Source organism: Populus alba, chromosome 6 (genome assembly GCF_005239225.2).
Source record: "Populus alba chromosome 6, ASM523922v2, whole genome shotgun sequence".
Lineage (NCBI taxonomy): Eukaryota > Viridiplantae > Streptophyta > Magnoliopsida > Malpighiales > Salicaceae > Populus > Populus alba.
In genome coordinates, this window is record NC_133289.1 from 21,024,999 (window position 1) to 21,049,990 (window position 24,992).

Here is a 24,992-nt window from a genome sequence, read left to right on the forward strand (position 1 = left end):
GTAACTTCTTTTATTCCACCCAATTTAATTTCAATGAAGAATCATTAATCTACTGTATATCTTGGCAGTACCGCAACAAGAGCTCCAGCAACATGCTGGAGATGCATCGGGTGTGAGGATCTCGAGAAGCTAGTTTTGGTTTCTTTATAAAAAAAACTCACTCAGCTTTGATTGACAATCACTACTCCTCAGCCGATTATTGGTTACTTTTAGTTGGATCTTACCTTTTCTATATGGAAATAAGAAGATAATTTTATAAATGTAATGAAAACTTTGTATACCCACACATTTTGGACCCACATGCCTAACAAAGTAGGCCACCCTGAAAACACTGTTAATGTCGATCATGGGTTTTGAACTCTAGTCAAAGGACACAGCTACAAACGCACCCAACTTGCATTTCTCTCAACTCCCATATCTCCCTAATTTGTGGGTTCTATAAGAAAATAAAATAAAACCACTGTCACTATTCTAGTCATTTTTCAGACAAAATATACTTTTGCCTGTGGCCCAGTTACACACACAAATTATTCAGATTTAAATCAAAACCTTCATTAAGAAAATATTTTTGAGCATATCACCTGGTGTGCCTGTTGCAGAGCCCAATTGATTTTGTTTTTCAAATTTAAAGGATAATATTGGATTAATTTACGTGATAATTAAGATTAAATTATTTTTTTGAAAAGTGTTAAGAAAACAGATCTAATACCTTTTAAAGAATAAATCAATCTTTTAAGATTTGATCGATAAAATTAAGCAAATAAACCTTTTAAATCATCGCCTTTCTTTTGAAACTAAAACTAAACCACCCTTATTTTTATATTTTAAAAATGCTTTTTAAAATTTTATTTTTTATTTTTATTTATTTATATTTTCAAATATTTGTAATGTATATGTAAATATTAAAAATAATTTTTTAAAAATAAAATATTGTAAAAATTAATATTATCAAACTCCCAAAAACCTACCAGTCCCGTTTCCAATTAAAAAGAAGAAAAACAATAAAAAATAACAAAAAACAGAGAAATAAATAAAAAGCAAATTGGAGAATTAGATCTTTGCTTCTGGTTTGCTTCATATTCGATTCATGACTTCTACTTGACTACGCTCTCCTGCATTCTCTCCCCCTCTCTCTCAGCGCCCAAAGCAAAACAGAACCACCCCGCCCCCCCCTCCCACAAAAAAAAGAAAATTATCTATCAACGTTGACGTTTCTCCTCCAAGCAATGTTGAGAAGAGAACCATTTCTTTGCAAACTCATTTTTTTCCTCTTCTGTTTCGCTTCCCTCTCACTCGCTGACGAACTCACCGACTCAGATCGGCTCGAATTCACCGCCAACGCTTCAATCTCTAACACTTCTCTACCTAAACCTAAAGAAGGCGGTAGTTTTGCTGATATGATCGATAAAGCTCTCGAGAAAGAGTTCACTGAGAATGACCAAAACGAAGGTTCGTTTTCTTAATTTTAGGGTTTACTTCTTGATATTGCGTTCAAGAAGTATTTCATCATGCTTAATTTAGTTAATTATATATATATATATATATATTGTTATTAACGCTTGCCATTTGTTGTGTCATTTTGGTGAATTTTACTCTATTGACGGGGAATGTACCATTGATATATAGAGGATTAGATCTTGTCTTCTTAGATTCGTTCTCAGAACTGACGAACTCGATCTCGGGATCGAAAACTTGATGGGTTTATCAGTCTTATTGAGGATTTTTGGTCTTTAAATCTCATTCAATTTTAATTGTTAGGCTTGATTTGATGATATAGTGACCTGCGTGCATTTTAGATTGTGAAGGTAGATGACAGTACAATAGAGTCCAGAAATTCAATTTGCGCTGAGACTCTACTATGTTGTTATTGTTTGTGCAAGATGTGAATCACCGGATCATTGCATGCATATTTTCATCACCTAGCTAATCATGGTTCCTTCCTCACTTATTTTGTCTTATCGGCAGCAACTGATGCCGGAAGCTTCAACAACAGCGTAGCTGAACAGCAGGTTGGTTGTTTTTTTTTTCTCTTCTCAAATTTTGAATGACAGCAGATTTGACTCCGTTGGAGCGTTTAGTTTTGGATGCAAGATGAATTTATTTACCATTATAATCAGTGATTGAGGCACAATGCACTCAAGAAGGCAGATGATGCCATTCGCTTTGATTCACTGTTATGGTTTATTAGAATTTTTTAACTAATTCATGCTTTTATAATTCTCTCCATATATACTGAGATTCTAATCAAGTAGTGTTTTAATCGAAATTTATATTGTGATGAGACAAACTGGCAATGGCGGTGTTTTTCACTTGTACTCTACTTGTGGTTATGATCTTTTTTTCTTGTTCATCATAAATTTGATCTAGTTGCTTTGAGAAAAGTCTGCTTGGTTTAGAGCTTTTATCTTTCCTCTTGTTTGGATTCATTTAGAACAAGTTTTGCTGAACATATCTTCTTGATACCTTTTCGTTGCTCAGGCAGTTTTGGAAACTGTTGCCAGAGTTAAATCGAAGAAAAATGACACGAAAGAGGAAAAGTATAAGCTCCTGTCTTGTAAATTAGTGGCTTTCCTTATTATTTTTTAAACCTTAAGTTGGCTTTTGCTTTTATTTGGTATATGAATCCTGCTATATCTTCTGAAACATTTCTCTTCTGAATCTCATTTTAGGTCGTTTAAATTTCATGATGTTTTTAATTTGGACAATGAGAATGGACCAGAAGATACCCCAACACTGATAGATCGAAAGGTGTGATTGCTTTTCTAAACCTATCCTGAGTTGGTGACATTGCTAGTGTTCACCTGCTAAATAATTGTTTGTTTCAGGATAATGTCTTCATTATTTCAAACTTTAAATCAAAATATCCGGTGCTGCAGCTAGACTTGCGGTAAGTGTACTGATATTTTATATTTCAATTTATTTCTCTTTCTCAGCTGGTAATTTAATCTGAGTTTATTGCCTTGTAGATTGATATCAGATTTGGTTGTCGTCATTGTATCTGCAACTTGTGGTGGCATTGCGTTTGCTTGTGCTGGACAACCGGTCTGGTTATATTTGATCTCTGCTTAGTTCATGACTCACTGCAATGCTATATCAATGTCGGAGCATTTCATTTAGTTAAATTATACCATCTCATCATGCTACTCTTATATCATTGTTCTAATGGTAAATTCTTGCAGGTCATCACTGGATACTTGCTAGCAGGATCCATTATTGGTCCTGGAGGATTTAACTTTGTCAGTGAAATGGTTCAAGTATGTAGCATAGATATGCATTCCTTTACCAGCTCCCCTAAAACCTTTCTGGATGATTCTTTCTCTGCCTTAGTGTTGTACTTGGATAAATTACAGGCTCTGAATGCATAATCTAGTAGTAACGACTGATTGGATCATTTTAGCTTTGAATCTTAGAATTCTGATGATTCACAATCATAAAAGTGATTGTTCTTTACATCAGAACGTTCTCTAATATTTGAGGGTATTAAATATAGTTTTCGCCATCAATAGTTAAATGGTTCACCTCTGTTGTAATTGCAACTATAAACAAGATTCCATATTATCTTCTTATGATGTTTTGTGAACACCAATGACAATCTTCTGAGTTATTGTTTGCAATTTTATAATCTTAATGCCCTAGCTTACCTTGTTATTGATGCTAATTTTCTTCTACCAACTTTACAATTCACTTGTTTTTCATCTGTCAGGTTGAGACGGTGGCTCAGTTTGGTGTTATTTTTCTTCTTTTTGCCTTGGGCTTGGAGTTTTCAACAACAAAGGTTAGTTCTCAACCTTCTTCTTCAATTTTTGTTTTTTCATTAATATTATATTCAAAGTTCATCTTCTTCAATTTCAGCTTCGAGTTGTCCGGGCAGTTGCTGTTGTAGGAGGTCTGCTTGAAATTGTTTTATTCATGTTCTTATGTGGCATTACAGCCATGGTATGATTATCTACTTATTGTTTCAGAAATTATATGCAATTATATTGCTGAGTTTCGTTAATATGTGAAGACCACTTTTACCAAAGTATACACTAATTGATTGTTTAACCAATCACAAGGAACCAAACATCGCATTCTAGAAAACATCTATAAGAAGAAATAAGAAATGATTCAACATATGCAATTTTTGGCTGAGAAACTGACAATTTGAAATGAATGACAGTTATAGAAATGATCCCATATTCAACACAGCATCATCTTTGTTTTTCCCATTCAATAATTTGTGGCTCTTAGATTCTGGCATCAGGCTTTGACCATAATGAGTTTTTGCTAAAGACAATCCTGCCATACAAGTTTCATACCTGTGTGGTAAAGGGATTAGAGTTCAAATCTGCCTCATGGTTCCCAATTCAGTGTTTAAGGTAGTTGCTGCATGGTTTCATTGTAAAATTGGACCAATATGCATCTTTTCTATCATACAAAAGTTTTGAAGTTGAGTTCTTTATTTTAACCCACTGGTGATAAAACCTCTAGTTTGTACCTGTCATTGTGGTGCACACACAGCAGAGGTACTATGCGATTGGTTTTTCTGCAGAGCATGTTGCATTCATATTTTTTCTTGGCAATTAGAGTATATTGCATAGAGTTATTCATTCTTGATGCTGCAGTTCTGATTTGATGCTGTTTGCAGTTATGCGGTGGCAAGTCTTCAGAGGGTGTGTTTGTTGGTGCATTCCTTTCAATGTCTTCAACAGCAGTGGTAAAAACCTTATCCTAATGTATCATGAGTCACTTGAACCTTCGCTCTCATTATAGAATTCACAATGTAATGCAATGATCTCAAAGGTGCATGGTTTGATGCAGGTATTGAAGTTCTTGATGGAAAAGAATTCTATTAATTCCCTTCATGGGCAAGTCACCATTGGAACTCTAATTTTGCAGGTTGGGTTCTTTACACTCATCCTTAAAATCGCACTTCTGTTTGTTGAGTGTCATTATCACTTTCTGGCACTAAGTTATCTATGTGAACTTTCCTTCCTTCCACCACTTACAACTTTGGAATTTTTTTACCTCTCAGGACTGTGCAGTTGGTTTGCTGTTTGCACTGCTTCCTGTTCTATGTGGAACTTCCGGTGTTCTTCAAGGACTAATGTCCATGACTAAAGTGTAAGTAAATATTAATTATCATGAGTTGCCAACTTTTTTCTTTGGAGTTAGCATGTATATGTGCATGTGTGTTCAGGCACGGTAAAGCTATTTATCTGTTGTAATATGCTTACTCTTGTTTCCAGGTTGGTGTTGTTGATTGCATTTTTGGCTGTTCTGTCAATATTATCTCGTACTTGGGTTCCATGGTTTCTTAAATTGATGATGAGCCTATCATCACAGGTACACATTTATTTGGTAAATAAGTTGTTTTAAAGAAGTTCTGCTGTGGGCGTATAAAAAAAAATGTGTATGTGTGTTTTAGCTACATCAGTCTTTTTTCTAAGACATTAATGAATTTTTGCAGACCAATGAACTCTATCAATTAGCAACAGTCGCGTTCTGCTTGCTTGTAGCCTGGGTATGCTTCATCTGCTTGTTTTCAATCTATCTGCAACTCTTGATTTTGCTTCGTTACGCCTTTATGATTACTCCTATTATTGCTTGCTATGTTTCATTTGGGTTTCTATTTATGTACAGAAATCAAACAGTAGCTCTTAAAGAGCTGTACTTAGAGCATTTGAACCAGTGAATTGCGATGCTGCATGTGGCTTTAAATGTCTGAGGTGTTTCATTGTGGTGGTGAAGTCTTGTATTAGAGTTAAGCTCATGAATAGAGGTTGTTTATCAGGAAATGCTTCATGATATTTGAAATTATTGATATGCCATGTATTGAAACCATAATTAATTTGTATGGGACATAGTAGATCCAAGAATAGCTTTCCATTTTAAAAGTTTTTTAACATTGTTTTTTTTCTAACTAAAAATAAGATATTGGATCTGTTTTCATTTTCGCATCTGGTTTAGATGATTCCTCCTGAGAATGTTAAAGATAGAGGAACCAACATAAGAGTGGTGTATTTGGCATGTCACATACTGCTATAATTAACTGGGCTGTTATTGTTATATAATTTCGGTTGCATCTGCTAAAGCTTTGATGTGTTGCATTTTATTATCAATGAAGTCCTTGCATTCTCCGTTTTGCTTTTCATCTTAAAGGGTTTCTTGAGATAATTTAAGATGGCTACCTCTATAAATTTCTTTTCATTACAGGTTAAATGACACTATGATCTGCTTTTTTATTTTATAACATTTCAGAGTAGTGATAAGCTTGGCCTAAGTCTAGAACTGGGTTCATTTGCTGCTGGGGTGATGATATCAACAACTGATCTTGCTCAGCATACACTAGAACAAGTAAGTTATAGTTAGTATGCTATTTTGTCAATGAAAGTTGTATGCATTTGTATACTGTAATCTATGTGGCATCTAAGGCGATGTTGGAACCATGAAAAACAGAAATGATTCCTTCTCATTTATTTTGTGATGTAAACATATTTTACCATCAGGAGATTCTTGAAAGTTGTTATGCTTTCCATGGTGGCACTAGAATTCAGCAATGATTTGCTATCGTAATCTGACTGGCTGCCTTAACTGAATTTGGGCTTCTTGTTATTGTTGTTTTTTTAACTAATCAATGGAGGCAATATTTTTCTCTTAGGTTTAGCAAGTTTTGTTTGTTTCTGCTAAATGAATATGAGAGACTGTGAATGTTAGATGCTCTTCAGGGCTGTCACATTGAATAAAGTGAAGGCTATGGTGAATGTGTAAAACCACAATGCTATTATGCATTGTAGTCGCAGTTCATCTTTGCAATGATAGTTTATTGGTTCTTTTATCAGGCTTTTGACATTTGATATTTGTTACTGGTACCAGAGTACTCTCTAGTTATCCCACACATGAAACTTGTTCCTTGTGCAGATTGAACCCATTCGGAATTTCTTTGCTGCTCTTTTCCTTGCCAGCATTGGGATGCTGATCCATGTCCATTTTCTCTGGAGCCATGTTGATATATTACTGGCATCGGTTATATTGGTTATCATAATAAAGACAGCCATAATCACAACAGTTGTGAAGGGATTTGGTTACAACAACAAGACCGCACTTCTTGTAAGATTTTATGATGGCCTACTGGCTCTATTAATTTCAAGAATATTGGTTGTTAATCGAGGGAACCTAAATGTATTTTTGTAAATGTGTAGGTTGGAATGTCTCTGGCACAAATAGGGGAGTTTGCTTTTGTTCTTCTTAGCCGTGCTTCTAATCTTCATCTAGTTGAGGTAAGTGGTACTATTACAGTTTACTGGGAAAAGTTTTCAAATAGAGAACTCTGGAAAAGAGAATTTTGTATCTACTACGTTGACTTCTACATTTTTGCTAATGGTGGTCTGTGGTAATATTTACTGGAATTGCCCTTAAGTCCTGCTGAGAGACTCTGGAGATTATGATGAAGAGCTAACCAGCTAATACTTTGATCATTCTCAGGGAAAACTTTACCTGCTGCTTCTTGGGACAACAGCTCTTAGCTTGGTATGGTGATTTATTTTACTTAAGTTTGTCAAATTTATAGATTGTATGTTTGCAATGTTTTTTTAGGTTGGATCTGACTTGCCCTGGTCCATTAATTGCTTGTTGGTATCAGAAAACTACATGCAATTCTAGTTTAAGTTGTCTCTGCAATTTAATTGCATATTTAGATTATCATGTTCATTCGAATAGGATGGTGAATTTTGCATCCACACTCCAGTTTCAAATCCCTTTGATGCTTAGCTTTACTCTGGACATGGACATGGACATGGACATGGGACACTAATTTGATAAAATGTAGACAGGCTCTGCATGGTCATAGCATCCTATTAAGTTATTGACCTTCGCTAGTAACAATTTTTTGCTTATGGAAATGAGAATGAACATGGGAAAAGCAGTTGCTGGTACTAATGCCATGCATCTTGAAATAAATGTGATGGTAAAAGAAGAAGTTTAAATGACGGACAAACTTTGTGCATCCAAGTCATGCCTGTCATTTGGAAGCTAGATCTGTGATGAGAGTGGGCAATGCTTTTTTATGTATTTTTCATTGCTTAAGAAGGAAATTTCTAGTGGTGTTGAATTGCAAAAAAAGCGAACAATAGAAAGGGAATCAATTTACTGTTGCCTGCACACATTTTGACAGATGCTGACTTACGCAACATCCCTGCAGGTGACAACGACTCTGCTTTTCAAGCTAATCCCTGCTGTAATGCATCTTGGAGTGCTGTTACGGTGGTTCCCTCCTGACAGCGCAGTCGAGGTAAGCATTGATGAATTGATTGCCTAGACATGGACTTGCAGCTGTTGGTCGGATCGGCCATTCACTTGTATTTAGCGCTCCTCCTCCGCTTGATCTCTTTCTAAACTTAACTGTGCGCTTTTGACTTCCAGGTTGGATCTAAAGGAGATAACTTCCGATCAGACAGTGGTAAACAACGGATTAGTGTGTTAGTCGAAGAACCTCATGATTCATGAGCTCCGTACATATGCCATTAAGTGGTATGTCAAGTTTATATGACTAACACTATGCTGCGGCTTTTTTTCATCCCTCTGTGCAGATGAAGTTGACTGTGTTCCTCTAGGACTGGCACGAAGTTTTGCGTTCGATTTAGATAGGAAATTTTCTTTGCCATGATTTTTTCATTGTATCATATGCTCGATCCAGCTCGGAATTACAGTGATAATTCATAGTAACCCATACTTGATGTCTTATGAATCTGTAAAATGAACATGTGCATAGTGCATTCTTCTTTTTGTTCAATTTTATGATTTTTCTACAATCACGTTGAGAGAACTCATCTCAATGTTATGGCTTTTTTACTGCCACTGTTGGGCAGATGTAAATATTATCTTTAGAATCTCATGGACAGAATCTCGTGAAATGTTAACCGGACTGTATGGAGCAAATTTTTTTAGAAAAACTATAATTTGCCGAAGCACATAAAACACATTATTTAAAAAAAAAAAACACCAAAAAATGTTGGCCAGATATCAGAACTCGAATCCCAAGGTGAACCAAGTGCCACAGTCATCGTGGCAGCAAAGACAAGTGTCACGAGGCAAGATTTTGTGGCATAAATTCATGCTGCCATGAGCCAAAGTTGTTGAGCTGGCTAGCAGATCTCTGGCCAGCACCTTAAAGATTCAACATTTGTGTAAAATCATTGCGTCATTCATTTCAAATGATAAGATGTCGTGATTTAAAACGCGATATCTTAGGTTATTATATTTCTTAACCGTGATATTTGTAAATATCATGTTTTTATTAAAGAAAATATATATCAAATTATGTACTTCATCCAAATGTTTTTTATCTATATTATTTGGCTAAATTGTGTTAATAACCGAAAACACCTCGAATACAAACCCAACCAAGTTTCGGGAGACGCGAGTACTGATTACCTTGGATTCAGCTACAAGAGCCTAGCTTGGCAAGAAAATCAACATACGTAAGTGTTTTGCCACGATCTATGTCACTAATAAGAAGGTGTTTTTAAGTGTTCGCTTTTATTTTTTAAGTGTTTTTTTTAAAAAAAATATATATATATATATATATATATATTATTATTTTTTAAAAAATATTTTTGACATTAGCATAACAAAAAAAACTGAAAATATCAAAAAATTTAATTTAAAATAAAAAATAATTAAAAAAAACACTTTTAAAAAGTAAAAATAAACAGACTCTAGGAAGTATAATTTAGTCATTTTTTTATCTTGCATTATCATTGTATTTTTAAAAATATTTGAATAGTTTTTGTTTCAAATTTATTTTCTAATGTTTTTAGATTGTTTTGGTGTAAAAAAAAATTATTATAATATATTTTATAAATAAAAAATACTTTAAAAAAAACAAATATTAAAATACAAAGAAGCCTTGAGTTTATAGAATTTTGATTTCAAGAGTATTTGATAAAAAAGCATGAAAACTTATAAATTCATGATAAATCTAAAAATTACTAATAAATAAAAAGATTCAATTGCCCTCCATAACCAATTCAATAATTTTTTCATGGGAATATCAAAGCCATCATCAATGTTCCACTAAACGATACCTCTGGGTCAGAACAATATTTTTCCAAGCCTATTAGATTTAATTAATTAAAAAAAGGTGACCCTCCACCAACTTAGATATTGTTCCATTATTCTGGTTGGCACTATCATTACTCTTCACCAAAGAAAATATTTTTTTTTCTCTAAATATTGTAAATTTCTCAGGGAACTTTCTCCAATTTCTCATATTAACTGTTCCTTCAACTCTTCATTTTATCGTGTAAAAGCCGCTTTATCATAATGTTGTTAATTAATATCTATACGACACGTTTCTATCAAAGTATTAAGCTGGATGCTGACACCTATTTCTTCATGGATCCACAATAACTCTTCCGTCTTTAGATTTTCATAATGTTTAAGGTTAAAATTAATTAATTAAAATAAATTAGTTTCCATGTGTTTATCTTTTATTTTCTTGTTTTTTGGAATAAAGAGTTACTCTGATAAAAACGTGTTGTATAGAAGCATGGGCTGGTGACGTTATGATGAAGTGATCGTTACAAAACAATCTTCAAAAGACTCGAAGAAAATCAAGAAAGTAAGATAAACAAATCTGGGTAAAACCCAAGAACTCAAAGCAGGTTTGGGAGATGAAAACTAGTTTTAAAATGAGAGACAAGTGCTCTCACGTCGTGATTGGCGCTTGTCTTTTTCAGTGCTTGCATCGGTACTGTCCATTAACTTTTAAATTTAATAAGAACAATAATAATAAAAATAATAATGTGTGATGTAAAATGAAAAGCATGTGCAGGGAACAGTAAAGTGAAGGCGACCCTTCATGACTAACCGGAGAAATTTTCCCGTCCAAAGCTGTCTTGTATGGATAATTTAAGGAAATAATTATGATTCTGACTAAATTATTATATCTTGTAGACAATATAAATTAATTATTAAGTAAGAATCTCTCTCTCTCTCCTTGTTTCCGTCCATGTTTTCCACCTGTGATTACCTTTGAGGATGTAATCAAACTGACCGGCGAAATCAAGAGCCTTTCTACATCATAGGAATGGCACAGTGCCTTTCCAAAATGCAGAAGTGATATAGTTACAGAATCGCCCTACCCGGGGGCGGAAGGAAGGGGGGGCAAGCAGGTGCCCGGGCCCCCCCTAAAAAGAGATATATATCCTTCCGCCCCTGTATACACCTATACATACATACATATATATATATATACATACATATATATATATATATAATTGGATAATTAAGTGTGGAGGAGGTTTTTTATTCTAAAAAGGTGAGTTTTCTTACAATAATTAAGTGTGATTTTTCAATTTAATTTTCTTTGAATTATTTTACGCAGCTCTAATATAAATCCTGTAAATATAAAATCATTACTTTGCATAATAAAATCCTGCAACCGGTCAAAAATTAAAATATAAATATAAATCACAAGTAAAATTTTTTAACGGAAAGATTGAAGTAGAGCCACCAATTAATTTATTTTTCTTTCAAACAAAACAAGGTAACTTAAATTTAAAATTTATTTTTGTTTTGTTTTGAGATGTTTGTTAATAATTTAATGAGGTTTTTTTATATATATATAATTCTATCATTTTTGCTTTATTACTTTCTCAGATTGCTAGTTTTACCAATTGTTTTTTGAATTCTTGTTATAGTGTTTTTTTTCTTCTAATTAATTAGATATATTTTATTGGTTTATTTTGATTATACTTAGATTTTTTTAATGTTTTGTTTTTAGCAGAGCCACCAAAATTATCAATTTTTTCTCACGATATATGTTTTTGATTTTAGGTTGAATAGTGAAACAAAATCAGAAGAATTTTGATTTTTTTTTTTGAAAAAAAAATATTGATAACTTACAGCCTAATGAACCAACTATAATGTGTAATGTTAAAGTTATGGTTGAGCAACTCCAATGTGCTTCAGTTTACAAAGAACCCGCGTTGATTAGTGAGAATCATTCTTTATTATTTTTTGTTTATTTCAAAGTTTATCGAACATAAATAATACTTCGTTTTAACTAATGTTTCTTATATACTTTGTATGTTTATATTTGATAGGTATAAAGACCAACGACATTAAAGTGATGAATATATTATGAAGATGAAATTAACTTAGTTGCTTTGACTTAATTTGATATTGCTTCGAACTTTTTACTTTATACAAAAGTCATTATATATTTGTAGTAAGTATTTGAATAAAACTAAATTATACAGGTTTTTTTTATAACTCATGTACAATAAATTAAAATAAATACTATATTTTATTATATTAATTTTGGCCCCTCCTAACAAATAATCCTAGCTCCGCCTCTGGCCCTACCCATGTAATTATTCTCGAGCTCTAATGCATGATTTGGCCATCTTTACGCGGCTGCTTCCGGTGGTTTTTGACGTCACTTGACGACGGCGATCAGCTCAATCCCGCTGCAATCTCAGGCATAGCCATGGAATTTTGTTTTACAGGACATGCAGGTCATGATTCCAGGGATGCGTAAGCCAACAAATCCCAGTGCCCGATCTGTCCATGCAACGTCACGTTTCACACATCAACCTGGTCGTCCATTGCCTAATTTTACGAGTGTTCTATTCTTAAAGTTGCGTCACACCAATCAATTATAGGGACCTTGCTTTATGGTAAAGCTAGTTAGATAATTAGAGAGAATCTTCAATCACTGCTACTTTCTCTCGTCTTTTCTTCTTATTTTTTTTTTTTTTGAATAATTAAATCGAGCTACTATTACAACCACAATTGAAATCAACGAATCAGGGAAGCTCTTGGTGAGCGAATTGCCTTCGTAATTGTTTACCTAATCCCTTAACCAGAAGCGTTAATCATGAGCTAGGTTCCATGATAAGCTAATTAGCTCTTTAATCAGCTAACAAATGACTTAGAGTTTAGGTTATAAGAGGGCTTTCGAGTATATATTGTGGCTAAATTAGGGGCTTCCAATCTAATTAATAGATCAAGTTAGTATAACATAGTTTCCTTTAAAAATTAATAAAAATAAAATATTGCTGAAGAGAAAATATCTTCTTTACATTGGAGAGAGAATTTTTTTTTTTTTTAATGTTTAAAAATGAAATTCCATGTTTTATATTCATACCAACATTATGTAATATTATTCTTAGAACTTCCTGTTTCTTTGTCTGCTTAATACTTATAGGTAAAAATTCAAGATTTAAGTTTTCTATCATAAATTTTCGACTTGTTTTTACTTGAAAAAATATCCAAAAAGCATTCTGATTATTGTTATAATTAAAATAATAATAATTATTGTTGTTGTTGTTATCAAATAATCAAGTATTAATTAATTATTCGCTTCGTGTACTAAATTTATGGGTTCAAGGAATGGTCTGCTGAAGTCTAATTTTTCAACAAAAATGGCGTTGGTTAATCAACATCACACCTTTCCTTCGTCTCTACTCTCTGGAGGCATTCCCAACAATGGTGGATCCCCCGATCCCTCTCAACAACCATGTCCTCGGGTACATTACTTCTTCTGTACGTCCCATACATCAAACGTGCCAAATCTTAGACGCATTAATATCGATGCAAATGCATGTATTTACACCATGTTAAAGGACTCTTCTAGATTCTTTAGTTTATCGATAAATGCTAAACAAAAATTATTTGAGGAAATACTAAATTTTATATACGTTTCAAAACTATAAGAATATAGTTTATTCCAAGCATCTTATCAACATAAAAAAAAAAAAATATCAAACTTATAATTGATAAAAAAAAATTATAGCATACATATTAATCATACAATGTATCTCAATTTAAAATTAAAATGATAAAACTTTTATTGCTATTAATAATTAAACTTTTATATTTAAAATTTTATTGTATCTCTCTTAATATAAAGGATTTACTGTCATATCAACTCCACTAAATAACCTGGGCAAAGGGGGTAGAAAGGTATTTGTATTGTTTTTTCACACAATAAAATGACTGATATAATCTTTTAAAAAAAAATTAAATTAGCATATAAGGGCTTTTGACTTTTCCTTTTGAAAAACACAATAAAATGATTATATTACTCTTGAATTCAAACTATCTTTAACTTGGATCTAGGGTTTTTTGATATTTTCGTCATTTTTTGTTTGTTATTAATGAGTTGGATCAACGATAATTTGATATTTTAAAGTGTATACAAAATTATTTGATGTTGAAAAAGTGGGTGGCACGTGATATTCATGCGAGCGCGTATTATAACGTCCATGCTTTTTGAACAGCGTGTATGGTGTCTTATAATGGCCGGACACCAACTTTCACAATAACATTTGAATCTTCACGGCAATCCCTCGAACCCCAACCAGCATATGTGACTAAAGAACTTCTGATTTGGCATCAACGATCTTTTAGTATTTTTTTCTTTCCTCTCTCCTTGATTTTTGTATTGACCTTGTTAACATTTAAACCAGTCCTTCAACTTGTTTGTTTTTTATATTTTGTCATTGTTACTATTTGTTTTATTTTAAATAATTCATAGAATTGAGATTTTCTTTTATTTGCATTATTCTTTGATTTTTTTATTTGTAAAGTTTGGTCCTCCTTTTTTATTTTGTTATTTGTTTTTAATCATTTTTGTAATTGAATTTGTTTTTCAATCGCATCTATCATCATTTTATTTCTTATAATTATTTCTCTTGTTAAATTTAATTTTTACTCTTTTATTTGCTTTTTTTTGGTTTTAGATTCTTTTTTATTCAAACTTTCCTTCTTAATTATTACCTTGGCATTTTATTGATTGAGATTTTGTTAATCGAGAATTTAGCTTCATTATTTTTTTTTTTATTTGCCTTCTATAGAATAGTTCAAGTCTTATAACCCGGGTCACGAGTTTAAAAGGTTAGCATGATTTGATTTAAAAATTTTTTTAAGATCATTTTTTACAATTAATGCTTTTTCAATTTCATCCTTCAATGAGGTTATTTTGATCTCATGTTTCATGTCGTGGGTTTCGCAATTTAACCCAGGTTGACTTGGACCAATTTTATTTTGTTTGATTAATCTGTTGTTACTACCTATTAATTTTTATCATATTATTAAATTAATCGAGTTTATTGAATCCAATCAAATAAATGACCCAATTCTCTAACTTCTTTTACTTCTTCTAAAATATTATTGTCACTTAGTTAATGGATGAATGCCAACTTACACGATGACGTTTGAATCTTCACAACAATCCCTCAAACCTTGATCGACATGTGTGACTAATGAACATCCAGTTTGTCATCGATGACCTTTTAGTTTTTTTTTTCCTCTCTCCTCGATTTTTGTGTTGATCCTATAGATTTTTAAACTAACCCTTTAATTTGTTTGTATTTTATATTTTGTCCTTATTACTGTTTGTTTTATTTTAAACAATTCATAGAATTGAGATTTTCTTTCAATTTCATCCTCCTTTGATTTTTTTATCTGTAAAGTTTAGTTCTTATTTTTTTTATTGTTAATTTTTTTAATCATTTTTTAATTGTTCAATCACATCCATCACCATTTTATTCCTTTTATTTATTTATTTTGTTAGATATCATTTTTACTCTTTTATTTTCTATTTTTTGTTGTTTCATATTATTTTTTATTCAAACTTTGTTTTTCATTCTTTTCCCTTGTTGATTGGGGATTTGTTAACAGGGAATTTGGATTCATGATTTTGTTTTTTAGATTTTCCTTCTATAGGATAATTCAAGTCTCATGATCCGGGTTACGAGTTTAAAGTATTAGCCCAAGTTGATTTAATTTTTTTTTAAGATCATTTTTTACAATTGATTTTTTTTTTTCAATTTCATCTTTAATGAGGTTATCTCGATCTCACGTGTGAAATCACGAATTTTACAAGTTAATCCAAGTTAACTTTAGCCAGTTTTATTTTATTGAATTAATTTGTTGTTACTTTCTACTTTTTATATTATGATTAAATTAATTGAATTTATTCAATCCAATAAAATAAATGACCTGATTCTCTAACTTCTTTTTTTTTAAAAAAAAAAAACTATCATCCCTTAAATATATTTTTTTTCCATTAAAAAAAACTCAATTAACCTCCCACAAACCAATATAGTGTTCCTGGTCCGTGGGTTGGTGACGTGACAAGGAAACGTCAGCATGTAGGGTATAAATCGCAGGACGCTTGTGAGGGAGAGAGCGCGCAATAGCTTGGGTGGAAAATATAAAGAAAAGAAATCTCGTCATTTGAATCACTAACCATAGATCAGCAAGCAGTCATAAGTACCGGTCTCTATCCATCCCTGAGTTTCTGTCTTGTGTGGATTTGGAAGTTTGCTGGTTTGATCATTATGGGCAGGAAATGCTCGCATTGTGGGAACGTCGGCCATAACTCAAGGACTTGCACAGCTACTCAAAAAGAAAGTTTAAGGCTCTTCGGCGTGCAGCTGGACGTACCAGCTCCGTCGTCTTCTCCTGCTATGAAGAAGAGTTTTAGTGTGGGTAGCTTGCCTTGTTCATCAACCACGCCTTCTTCTTCCACGTCATCCAATTCACCGCAGGTTAACGCCGGCGACGAGTTTTACCTCCTCTCCAATGGATATCTCTCCGATGGCCAAGTGGGACGCACTCCAGAAAGGAAGAAGAGTGAGTTCAACTAGTTTTTGTGCTGCTTAATTTGCCACTCACCCTCACACATGTAGCTAGTTTCATCATCTTTTCTGCACACAAATTGAATTAATCATCCATGGAGGTATGATGGTCGTTACAAACCGATCATTCGCGGCTGTGTTTCACAGATTTCTTGGTTCAATTTATGTGACTTGGCTTGATGGGGGGTTGGCTTTTCATGCATGGTCAGGTGTGCCGTGGACCGAGGAGGAGCACCGGATCTTTCTACTAGGCCTCGAGAAGCTAGGCAAGGGTGACTGGAGGGGTATCTCAAGAAACTTTGTGACCACAAGAACTCCGACCCAAGTAGCCAGTCACGCACAGAAATATTTTCTTAGGCAAAACAGTCTCACTAAAAGAAAACGACGCCCCAGTCTCTTCGACGTAATTATCACCATCATTTCTATATGCTTAATTTAGGCTGTGTTTGTTTTGCAGTTTGATTTAAGTCGTTTTTTGGTTTTTACTACAAATTTAAGTCAAGATTTTACTTCCATTAAAAGTTGAAATTCCTAGCTTTAACTTGTAAATCTTACCACACATAATTCAAAAATTATATCTCGACAGGTTGGGAATGGTTCTAGCTCAATCCAGCAGGTCGCTGCTAGCATTCCTGAGGTCATAATTGAAGGCGACAATATCTTTGGAGGGTTGCCATTGATGAGCACAGTAGCTTCTCCAATTTGCACTAGTTTTTCTGAGTTGGGTTTAGGTCATCGTTCTGTATTGCTTCCATGTTCAAGTCCTGAACAAGTCGGCTCCAAAACTTCTAGCTCTCCTTCTCCCAGCAAAGCCTAGCTAACACTCACTGCCAGACGCAACTCCATTGTAGTCTCCCCTTCTCTTTAATCAGCGATGTCCTCTTTTATAGCCAAATTTATTTATTTAATTGCCAAATCGCCATGAAAATAGTACTGGGTAGTCTTTGCTTTTCTATTTTCTTTAATTTTAAATCTTGGCTGGCTAACTTTAGAGTATCGTGGGGGCTCCCTGATGAGAGGAGAAACTCAAGCCTTGTCATGGTTTAAGATTCTAATTAAAAAAAAAAAAAAAAACTAGAGACTTTTCAAGCTAGAACTAGCCCTTTAAGCTCAACATTTTGGGTCAAGGTTGATGATGACATATCATGGCATTGCACTTGGTAGGTCCATGAAAAAGTGACACTAATTATTAAAAAATTTCTTTGACACGGATTTGGAAGGAACATGATAAGAATTAATAAAAGTTTTAATGGGGCTTTCAGTGAACCATCAGAAATTAAAAATATTATAAGTATGCATCATGCATGGTTGTAAAAAATAAAAAAAAATATTTATTTTCTCATACCATTTAAAACCTCTTTTGATCATACGGTCTGAAATAATCTAGGACCACTTATAAAATTAATTACATTTGATCCATTTTAATTATATGTTATTTATAAATCTCGTTTGTTGATATTTATTAGAACTTGATTCAACGGACAATAATATATTTTTCTTCACTCCATTATATATTTATGTATATATATATTCTAAAATATGTGTTAATTTAATAATATTGTATATGATAAATATTTATTTAATTATGTAACTGATTGTTATATATAGATATAACAAAAATAAATATTTTTGTTTCAATTTATTGCATGATTGCATCTCTCCTTGGTGGAGTTTAGAGGGGTAATTATTTTTTGTTTTGATTTTAATCCCAAACCATATTTATTTATTTTTAAAATTTTCAATTGGTGCAGTTTAAACGGATTAATTTTAGTTTAGTCTGATGTGATTTATATTATTAAAAAACTAGAAAAAAAATCAAAATACATCTGTTTGAGATTATGGTCGTAGTTACAGTTCAAAGTGTTTTTCATTTAGAAATGTATTAAGATGATATTTTTTATTTTTTAAAAAATTATTTTTAATATTAACGCATTAAAATAATTTAAATATACTTAAAAAATATTATTTTTTAAAAAAAATTCAAATTTTTTATACCGCATTTCCAAAAGTCAATTGAAAGATCCCAGCTGTACAAGTGGTGGGTACTCGGTTCCAAGGGCAATGTACTTCTATTTTATTTTATTTTATTTTAATTTATTATAAAAAATAAAATAAAAATTATAAAAAAATATTATTTTAATATATTTTTAATTAAAATATATTATGCATTACCAAATACATAATAAAAACATTAACCTGAAGAGCAACGGAGTTCCTGCTCATGTTGATGATCTATACAGATCCCATCATAAATAAAATAAAATCTCCACCGCCGGAATTACTTTTGGCGGCTTTTCTTAGAGCATAAAACGACTACCCGCTCTATCTAGCTTAATAAATAATCATTAAAAAATACTAACGGGTAAGGGATTGAGTTAATGGGCCGGACACCCAGCCCATCTCCGTTCCCACTTGAATGTACAGTACCATTATTTGTAGAGGTTGCACTCTTTAGCAGGGCCCAAAAATCTGGCCCGTGACCTCTTTTTGCAGACTCTTAGAGGACTATCAGCCTTAGAGTCTTGTTTATATAGGCCCAATTCCCTAGGCCCACCATTCATAAGAGATACACCCATTCAGCAGTTAATTACCAGCAACACCAAACACAAATAATAATTATTTTTTTAACATCAAAACCCATTAGTATTCATTATATACTTCTCATGTTAGGCATAAAGGCTTTTAGAGTATGTTCGGGAACCAGTGTAAATTTGAATTTTTTAAATTTATTTTTGTTAAAAAATATCTTTATATATTTTTAGATTTTTTTGATATACTAATATTAAAAATAAATTTTAAAAAATAAAAAAATATATTATTTTAATATATTTTAAATAAAAAATACTTTAAATTATAACCTTCATCATAATTATAATTTCAAATAATTTCCTTAAGTATCATGAGCTCGCCAGAAAGAGGCCATGCTCGAACCATGCACCTCTTTCATCTTTCCCCAACTTTTTTTTTTCTTTTGTTCTTGTGATTAAACCATTGACTATATAGCACACGACCATGTATCAAGTGATTCCTAGGTACTCGACAAAAGAGCTAAAGAAGAGGGGAAAGATTTCATCCAGCTAGGTGAGTGTCTTGTTTCTCCTTTGCCAGCCCTAAAGACAACACACCTATCCATGTGGGAGTAGAAAGAAGACAAGACAAGGACTAAAGGGCGTAGCATAACTCCAAGACTTGTGTCTCCTTTTTTCTAAAGTAGCTATGCAAAAGGTCAAGGGTTCCTCCAATTGGTGTATTGGAGGAGATAATAGAGGACAAAGGAATCCAGTGCGATCAGGGGCTCCTTGCCGATCTCCATTTTTTTGGTTATCTTCCTCCTCTCCACGTTTGATCAGATGAGAGACATGAAGAAATTAAATGAGTGGATATTAATTTGAATCATTTTGAATTTAAGATTCAATTAGGTATGATTAATGTTTTTTTATTGCCTTGCAACTATCATAAAATCAACTTGCTCTTTTTCATGAATTAAGTATTTCAACTTGGGGCCATTTTTAATTTCAATGATTTGGTTGCAATTAATTAATAGAATATTTTTCATATAAATCAGACTGACCCCATAAGGAAGTGGCTGGATCGCCTCACATTTATGGTTGACTTATGTATAAACTATGGAGCCCTCGGTTAGTATCTTTGCTCTGAAGTACAGTCTCTAAACAATGCACCTAATTCATGACCTCATTCACCAACTAAAAAAGAAAAAGAAAAGGGGAAATGCACCTGACTTGAATTCAAAGTCCTCTCTGCAAAATGCAGCATACAGCCATGCATGCAGAGCTGTGCTTACCTGTTTCCAGTCTTGCTCCTCATAAACATGACCATGTCTCTCCCTTTAGTCACACAACTTTTCCAAGAAAACCAAAGAAAAGGAAGCCAATGAAGGGCAAGTTCACTTTGTTCTTAATTTATGGTGCTGCTACATGACAAAAATCATGTGTGCTGTTATTCATTTCATCTTCTTGTCCAGGGGAAATAAAGACCAGAGATTACACGCATGCATATATAAGTGGATCGATGCCAGTCAGGTAGCTTTGATGTAAAGTTGTCTGGTAAACCTCAAAATTGAAGGACGTCTAAGTGCTTTGCTATGCAGCTTAAGAGCCAATGGACTTCTCAGTTAACCTAAGAAAAAAATATATAATTCCATCTGCAAATGCACGTAGAAAATTATTATAATTATGGTAAAATAGGGATATATATATATATATATATATATATATATCATTTTTTTCTTCAACCGATATTAAAATATGTTTTTTTTTTTAAATCTGTTTGATATTAAAGATAATTTCTATGTACACAATTAATGTGGGGAAATACATGGCAGTACAGAATTTGGGAAATAAATCTGTGAAGTGGTAATACAAGAAATTGATAATAATAAAAATAATGCAAAGTAGAGTTATGGGTCACGCGGGAGTTTGTTAGGCTTCCCACATGATCCTCGAATCTCCAGCTTGCCTTTTCAACGATGGCGACAACCCTTCATTTACCCCTCCTTGTCTCTTTTCTCCCTCTTTTACTCTTCTCTCCTTCTCCTTTTCTTCCATTTTCATTAATTTGTCTTCATTCTTCGGATCCCAAACATCCCACCAGCAATTACGTCTCCATTGCTAATTAATAATGTATTAATCAACCAAAAAACACTTGGGTTCTCGGCTTGAGGGTTGATATACATATGATTAATTAAGCAGAATCTGAGTGATTATAGGTTTCTAGTAGAGGAAGGGTTGGTCAAAGTTTGATTCTCTCGACGTATCAAACAAAGGAATAAAGAACACTAAAATGGCTGAAAGAGGAAGGCCGCAGAAACCATGCAATTAGTTCCAAATAGCATACGTCATTTTAGTGATTAATTAGTAATTATAATAAAACATCGACACAAACACCTTTGCAAAGCACCATCTTGCTTCTTAATTATTTAATTAGCACCTTGTTAAATGTTAAACATATCTACCTTTATGCTCGAGCATTCCCTAAAGAGAAGCACAATCGAGCAGGTAAATCGATACAACCAACATTTGTATTATGCTAAACACAGACACTTTCCTCTTATAGTTATGTTCGGGCCACCCCTCAATTCTCTCATCCTGGAAGTAATCACATTTTTAATGTTTGGACAAAAGCATGGCCCTGACAAGTTTGTTGAGCCAAGGACACTTCTGTCAGAAAAACAAAAGAAATTAAGCCCAGCTCTTTAATATATATATATATATCCCCAGCCGTCCATGTATCGATCAGTTCACATTATTTGCTTTGTCTTTGCCTCTCCTCCTCCTCCTCCTCCTCCTCCATCTATCTTCATTTCTTCTTCTTGCATGCTCAATTTCTTGTTCAAACAGAAGGCCTAACTAGCCGCTCTTTCCAGCATGGATGCTAACCACGCCAAACCAGTGCCACAAGGCTTGACCCAAGAAGAATACGTGGAGCTGAAGCCCTTGATTGACACGTACCACAAATTTGAGGCAGCAGTACCCAACACATGCACGTCCCTCATAACCCAACGTATTGATGCCCCAGCTCATGTTGTGTGGCCCTTTGTTCGTAGGTTTGATAACCCACAAAAATACAAGCACTTCATCAAGAGCTGCAACATGAGTGCTGGTGACGGTGGTGTGGGCAGCATCAGAGAGGTCACGATTGTTTCCGGGATTCCAGCTTCTACAAGCACTGAAAGGCTAGAGATTTTGGATGATGAGAATCATATTTTAAGCTTTAGGGTTGTTGGGGGCGAGCATCGGCTAAACAATTACAAGTCTGTTACATCAGTTAATGAGTTTAACAAGGAAGACAAGGTCTACACCATTGTTTTGGAGTCCTATATTGTGGACATACCAGATGGCAATACAGTTGAAGATACAAAGATGTTTGTGGACACTGTTGTGAAGTTGAATCTTCAAAAGCTGGCGGTGGTTGCCAATACATCTCTGCATGGCCACGAGTGATTCTAAAATCATTTCCTTTGATGATGATTATCGATCGTGGTAAGACTCCCCTATTTGAAATCTTATTAGTGGTCAGTTAAGGATTTTGCAAGTTGGGTTTTCTTTCCCTTTCCCCCCTTTTCTGCTCTCTTCTCTTATTGGTATAATTAATTGGTTTGTATATTTTAGTTTTATTAGGCAAGTTCAGCTATATTGTTATGAACTTTTGTTTTAAAAAAACGTCATCATTTTCTATTCAATAAGTTAACCAAAGCTCACAACAAATGATGAACGCACTCCTCTCTTTTTTCTTCTCTTACAAACTTTCCTTTTGTCAACTAACTAAAGCAATCTAGCTAGTGTTGAATAATCAATGGCAGAAAGTAGAGTGCAAATCAAATAGAATTTTAGTTATATATGCACTCTTTTTTCATGAAGTGGCAACGCAAATAGTACTCCCAAATTAGAAACATAATTTTCCCTCAATGTTTTCCAAGGACTATCATACCAATTTGGTACTCATACACAACCAAAATATTGTATAATGCTAATGGAATATTTCATTGTTATTTAAACAAGAACTTTGTTTGAAAAAAGTTTATCAACAGAATCACAAACACTAAATGATTGTAAAAAAATATGTTGTTGATGATTTTTATTTTATGAGTAATATAATCACCAATTGATTTGTAGATAGTAAAAGCACACCAAACACAAAAAAAATATCGAACATCATTCTATTGATAATGTCATTGGTGAATATGGCATGTTATAGACAAATAAATCATTGATAAATCTATCGGTTATTGAATATTAGTTCCATCATACGCAACTTTTCAGGTGAGATTCAATACTTTCATAAAACGAATAATCATTCATTATTTATATAAAACTTATATAGAACATTATGATAATATGTATTAATTAATAATATGAACTAAATAAATTATCATTACTCAACTAATTAGCTTTTATTAGTTTATCTCAAAACTTATTCAATATATTTTAATAATATCCCTAAATTATTATTAATTTTCTCTAAAAAACACAAATTTCTCTAAATTTATTAAAATTTTCAGCTTAACAATAAAATTGATAAAATATAAAACGTACTCATTAAATTAGCCATTATTTATTCATTATAAAACACATAAGTTACAAAATCAAACTCAATTTTATCAAATGACAATTAAATATAATTTTTCAAAATCTCAACCAGACTCTAACATATATAAATGCATAATTTCTATAGAAAAAGCTATAAATCAAGTAAACACACAAACAAACTACATATATTACATAAGAATGTCAAAAAATTAACAAAAAATGAGGGATAGTTTTGCTTACTTGATGAAGCAATTTAAAAAAAAAAATTGAACTAAATCAGGGATGTTGATAAAGTAAGTGCTAGAGTGGATAAATTTGTGATGATTTGAGCATTAATTTTAGACAAACTAAAGGGGTGTTGTTTGTTTTTTCTGCATAAAAAGAAGAAATGAAGGAAGGAGGTCGGCTGTTAGGTTATAACTTCAATATTACTGAATGAATTCATCAAAATATTACCGATGAAATATTTTCTCAATAATTTTATTTGTAATAATGCATGTTATTTTTTTTTTTTCCTTTCAAATTGTAATTCCCTTGATTTTTACCGATGAACATTTATGTTAGTGAATACTGAGAAAAATAGCGAAGTAATATTCCGTTGCTAAATAATATTGTAATTTATCGGCAGTATTGTTTATGTCAATATATTTATATTTTTATTTGGTAATTTTCCAGTTATTCAATATAATATGGATATGTACAAAGTGACATCTCTCATCTCCAACCATAAATGCTAATTATAATAAATTTTTTGCTAATTAGTTTTCGTGTACACTAATACAAAAGCAAGGTTGAACTTGTTTACAGGAGAAACGGCTGCCATATTTGTGCCTTTGTCAATGATGTACGAGACTGAAGTTTACTTGCAACAAATATTAATACTACATGGGTTTGTTTCGCATGAGACTCCATGATCATATCATATGATTTAAAGCCATTGGGAAAGGGGGAGAGAGCGTATTAATTTCTGTTAATTAGGAGGTTTATAGGTAAGAAGATTGGGTGAACATATATATATATATATATATATAGCTTTTCGTGTGGCTTCAATGTCAACCCTGAATCCAACGGCAAGGACAAAATAAAGATAAAAAGTTTTAATACAGACACTTGTGATCATGAGTAAGATTGGAGGACATGTGACCTCCTAACTAGTAGCCCCATCTATATTTATCTTTAATCAGTGCATCAATCCATCTTTTCCACTTTTTACGTGGGAAAGTAGCCAGCAAAATCTGATTTTGTTTGCCTTCAACTGCATGCTTTAAGCTTTGTTCTACTACTTTCTTCCGCATTATTTTTTTGTTTCTTCACA

The 24,992-nt window shown here is 32.8% G+C and overlaps 3 protein-coding genes across 3 annotated transcripts; all 3 read left to right on the plus strand.

Annotated features, from left to right (window-relative positions):
- The first annotated feature begins 1,021 nt into the window (after window positions 1-1,021).
- On the plus strand, window positions 1,022-8,789 carry LOC118030803 (K(+) efflux antiporter 6). The gene is made up of 21 exons (XM_035035078.2): window positions 1,022-1,449; window positions 1,966-2,009; window positions 2,479-2,537; window positions 2,670-2,748; window positions 2,826-2,887; window positions 2,967-3,042; window positions 3,180-3,254; window positions 3,704-3,775; window positions 3,853-3,936; window positions 4,628-4,696; window positions 4,801-4,878; window positions 5,015-5,103; window positions 5,229-5,325; window positions 5,450-5,503; window positions 6,241-6,336; window positions 6,901-7,089; window positions 7,182-7,259; window positions 7,465-7,509; window positions 8,180-8,269; window positions 8,401-8,437; window positions 8,568-8,789. The coding sequence occupies exons 1-21, from the start codon at window positions 1,227-1,229 to the stop codon at window positions 8,642-8,644; spliced, it is 1,773 nt and encodes a 590-aa protein (XP_034890969.1). The 5' UTR covers window positions 1,022-1,226; the 3' UTR covers window positions 8,645-8,789.
- Window positions 8,790-16,191: 7,402 nt separating this feature from the next.
- Window positions 16,192-17,559, plus strand: LOC118030804 (transcription factor MYBS3). The gene is made up of 3 exons (XM_035035079.2): window positions 16,192-16,626; window positions 16,841-17,034; window positions 17,218-17,559. Exons 1-3 carry the CDS (start codon window positions 16,332-16,334, stop codon window positions 17,446-17,448), a joined length of 720 nt encoding a protein of 239 aa, XP_034890970.1. The 5' UTR covers window positions 16,192-16,331; the 3' UTR covers window positions 17,449-17,559.
- Window positions 17,560-21,693: 4,134 nt separating this feature from the next.
- Window positions 21,694-24,992, plus strand: LOC118030805 (abscisic acid receptor PYL2). Its single transcript, XM_035035080.2, has 2 exons — window positions 21,694-22,630; window positions 24,485-24,992. Exon 1 carries the CDS (start codon window positions 22,016-22,018, stop codon window positions 22,589-22,591), a length of 576 nt encoding a protein of 191 aa, XP_034890971.1. The 5' UTR covers window positions 21,694-22,015; the 3' UTR covers window positions 22,592-22,630; window positions 24,485-24,992.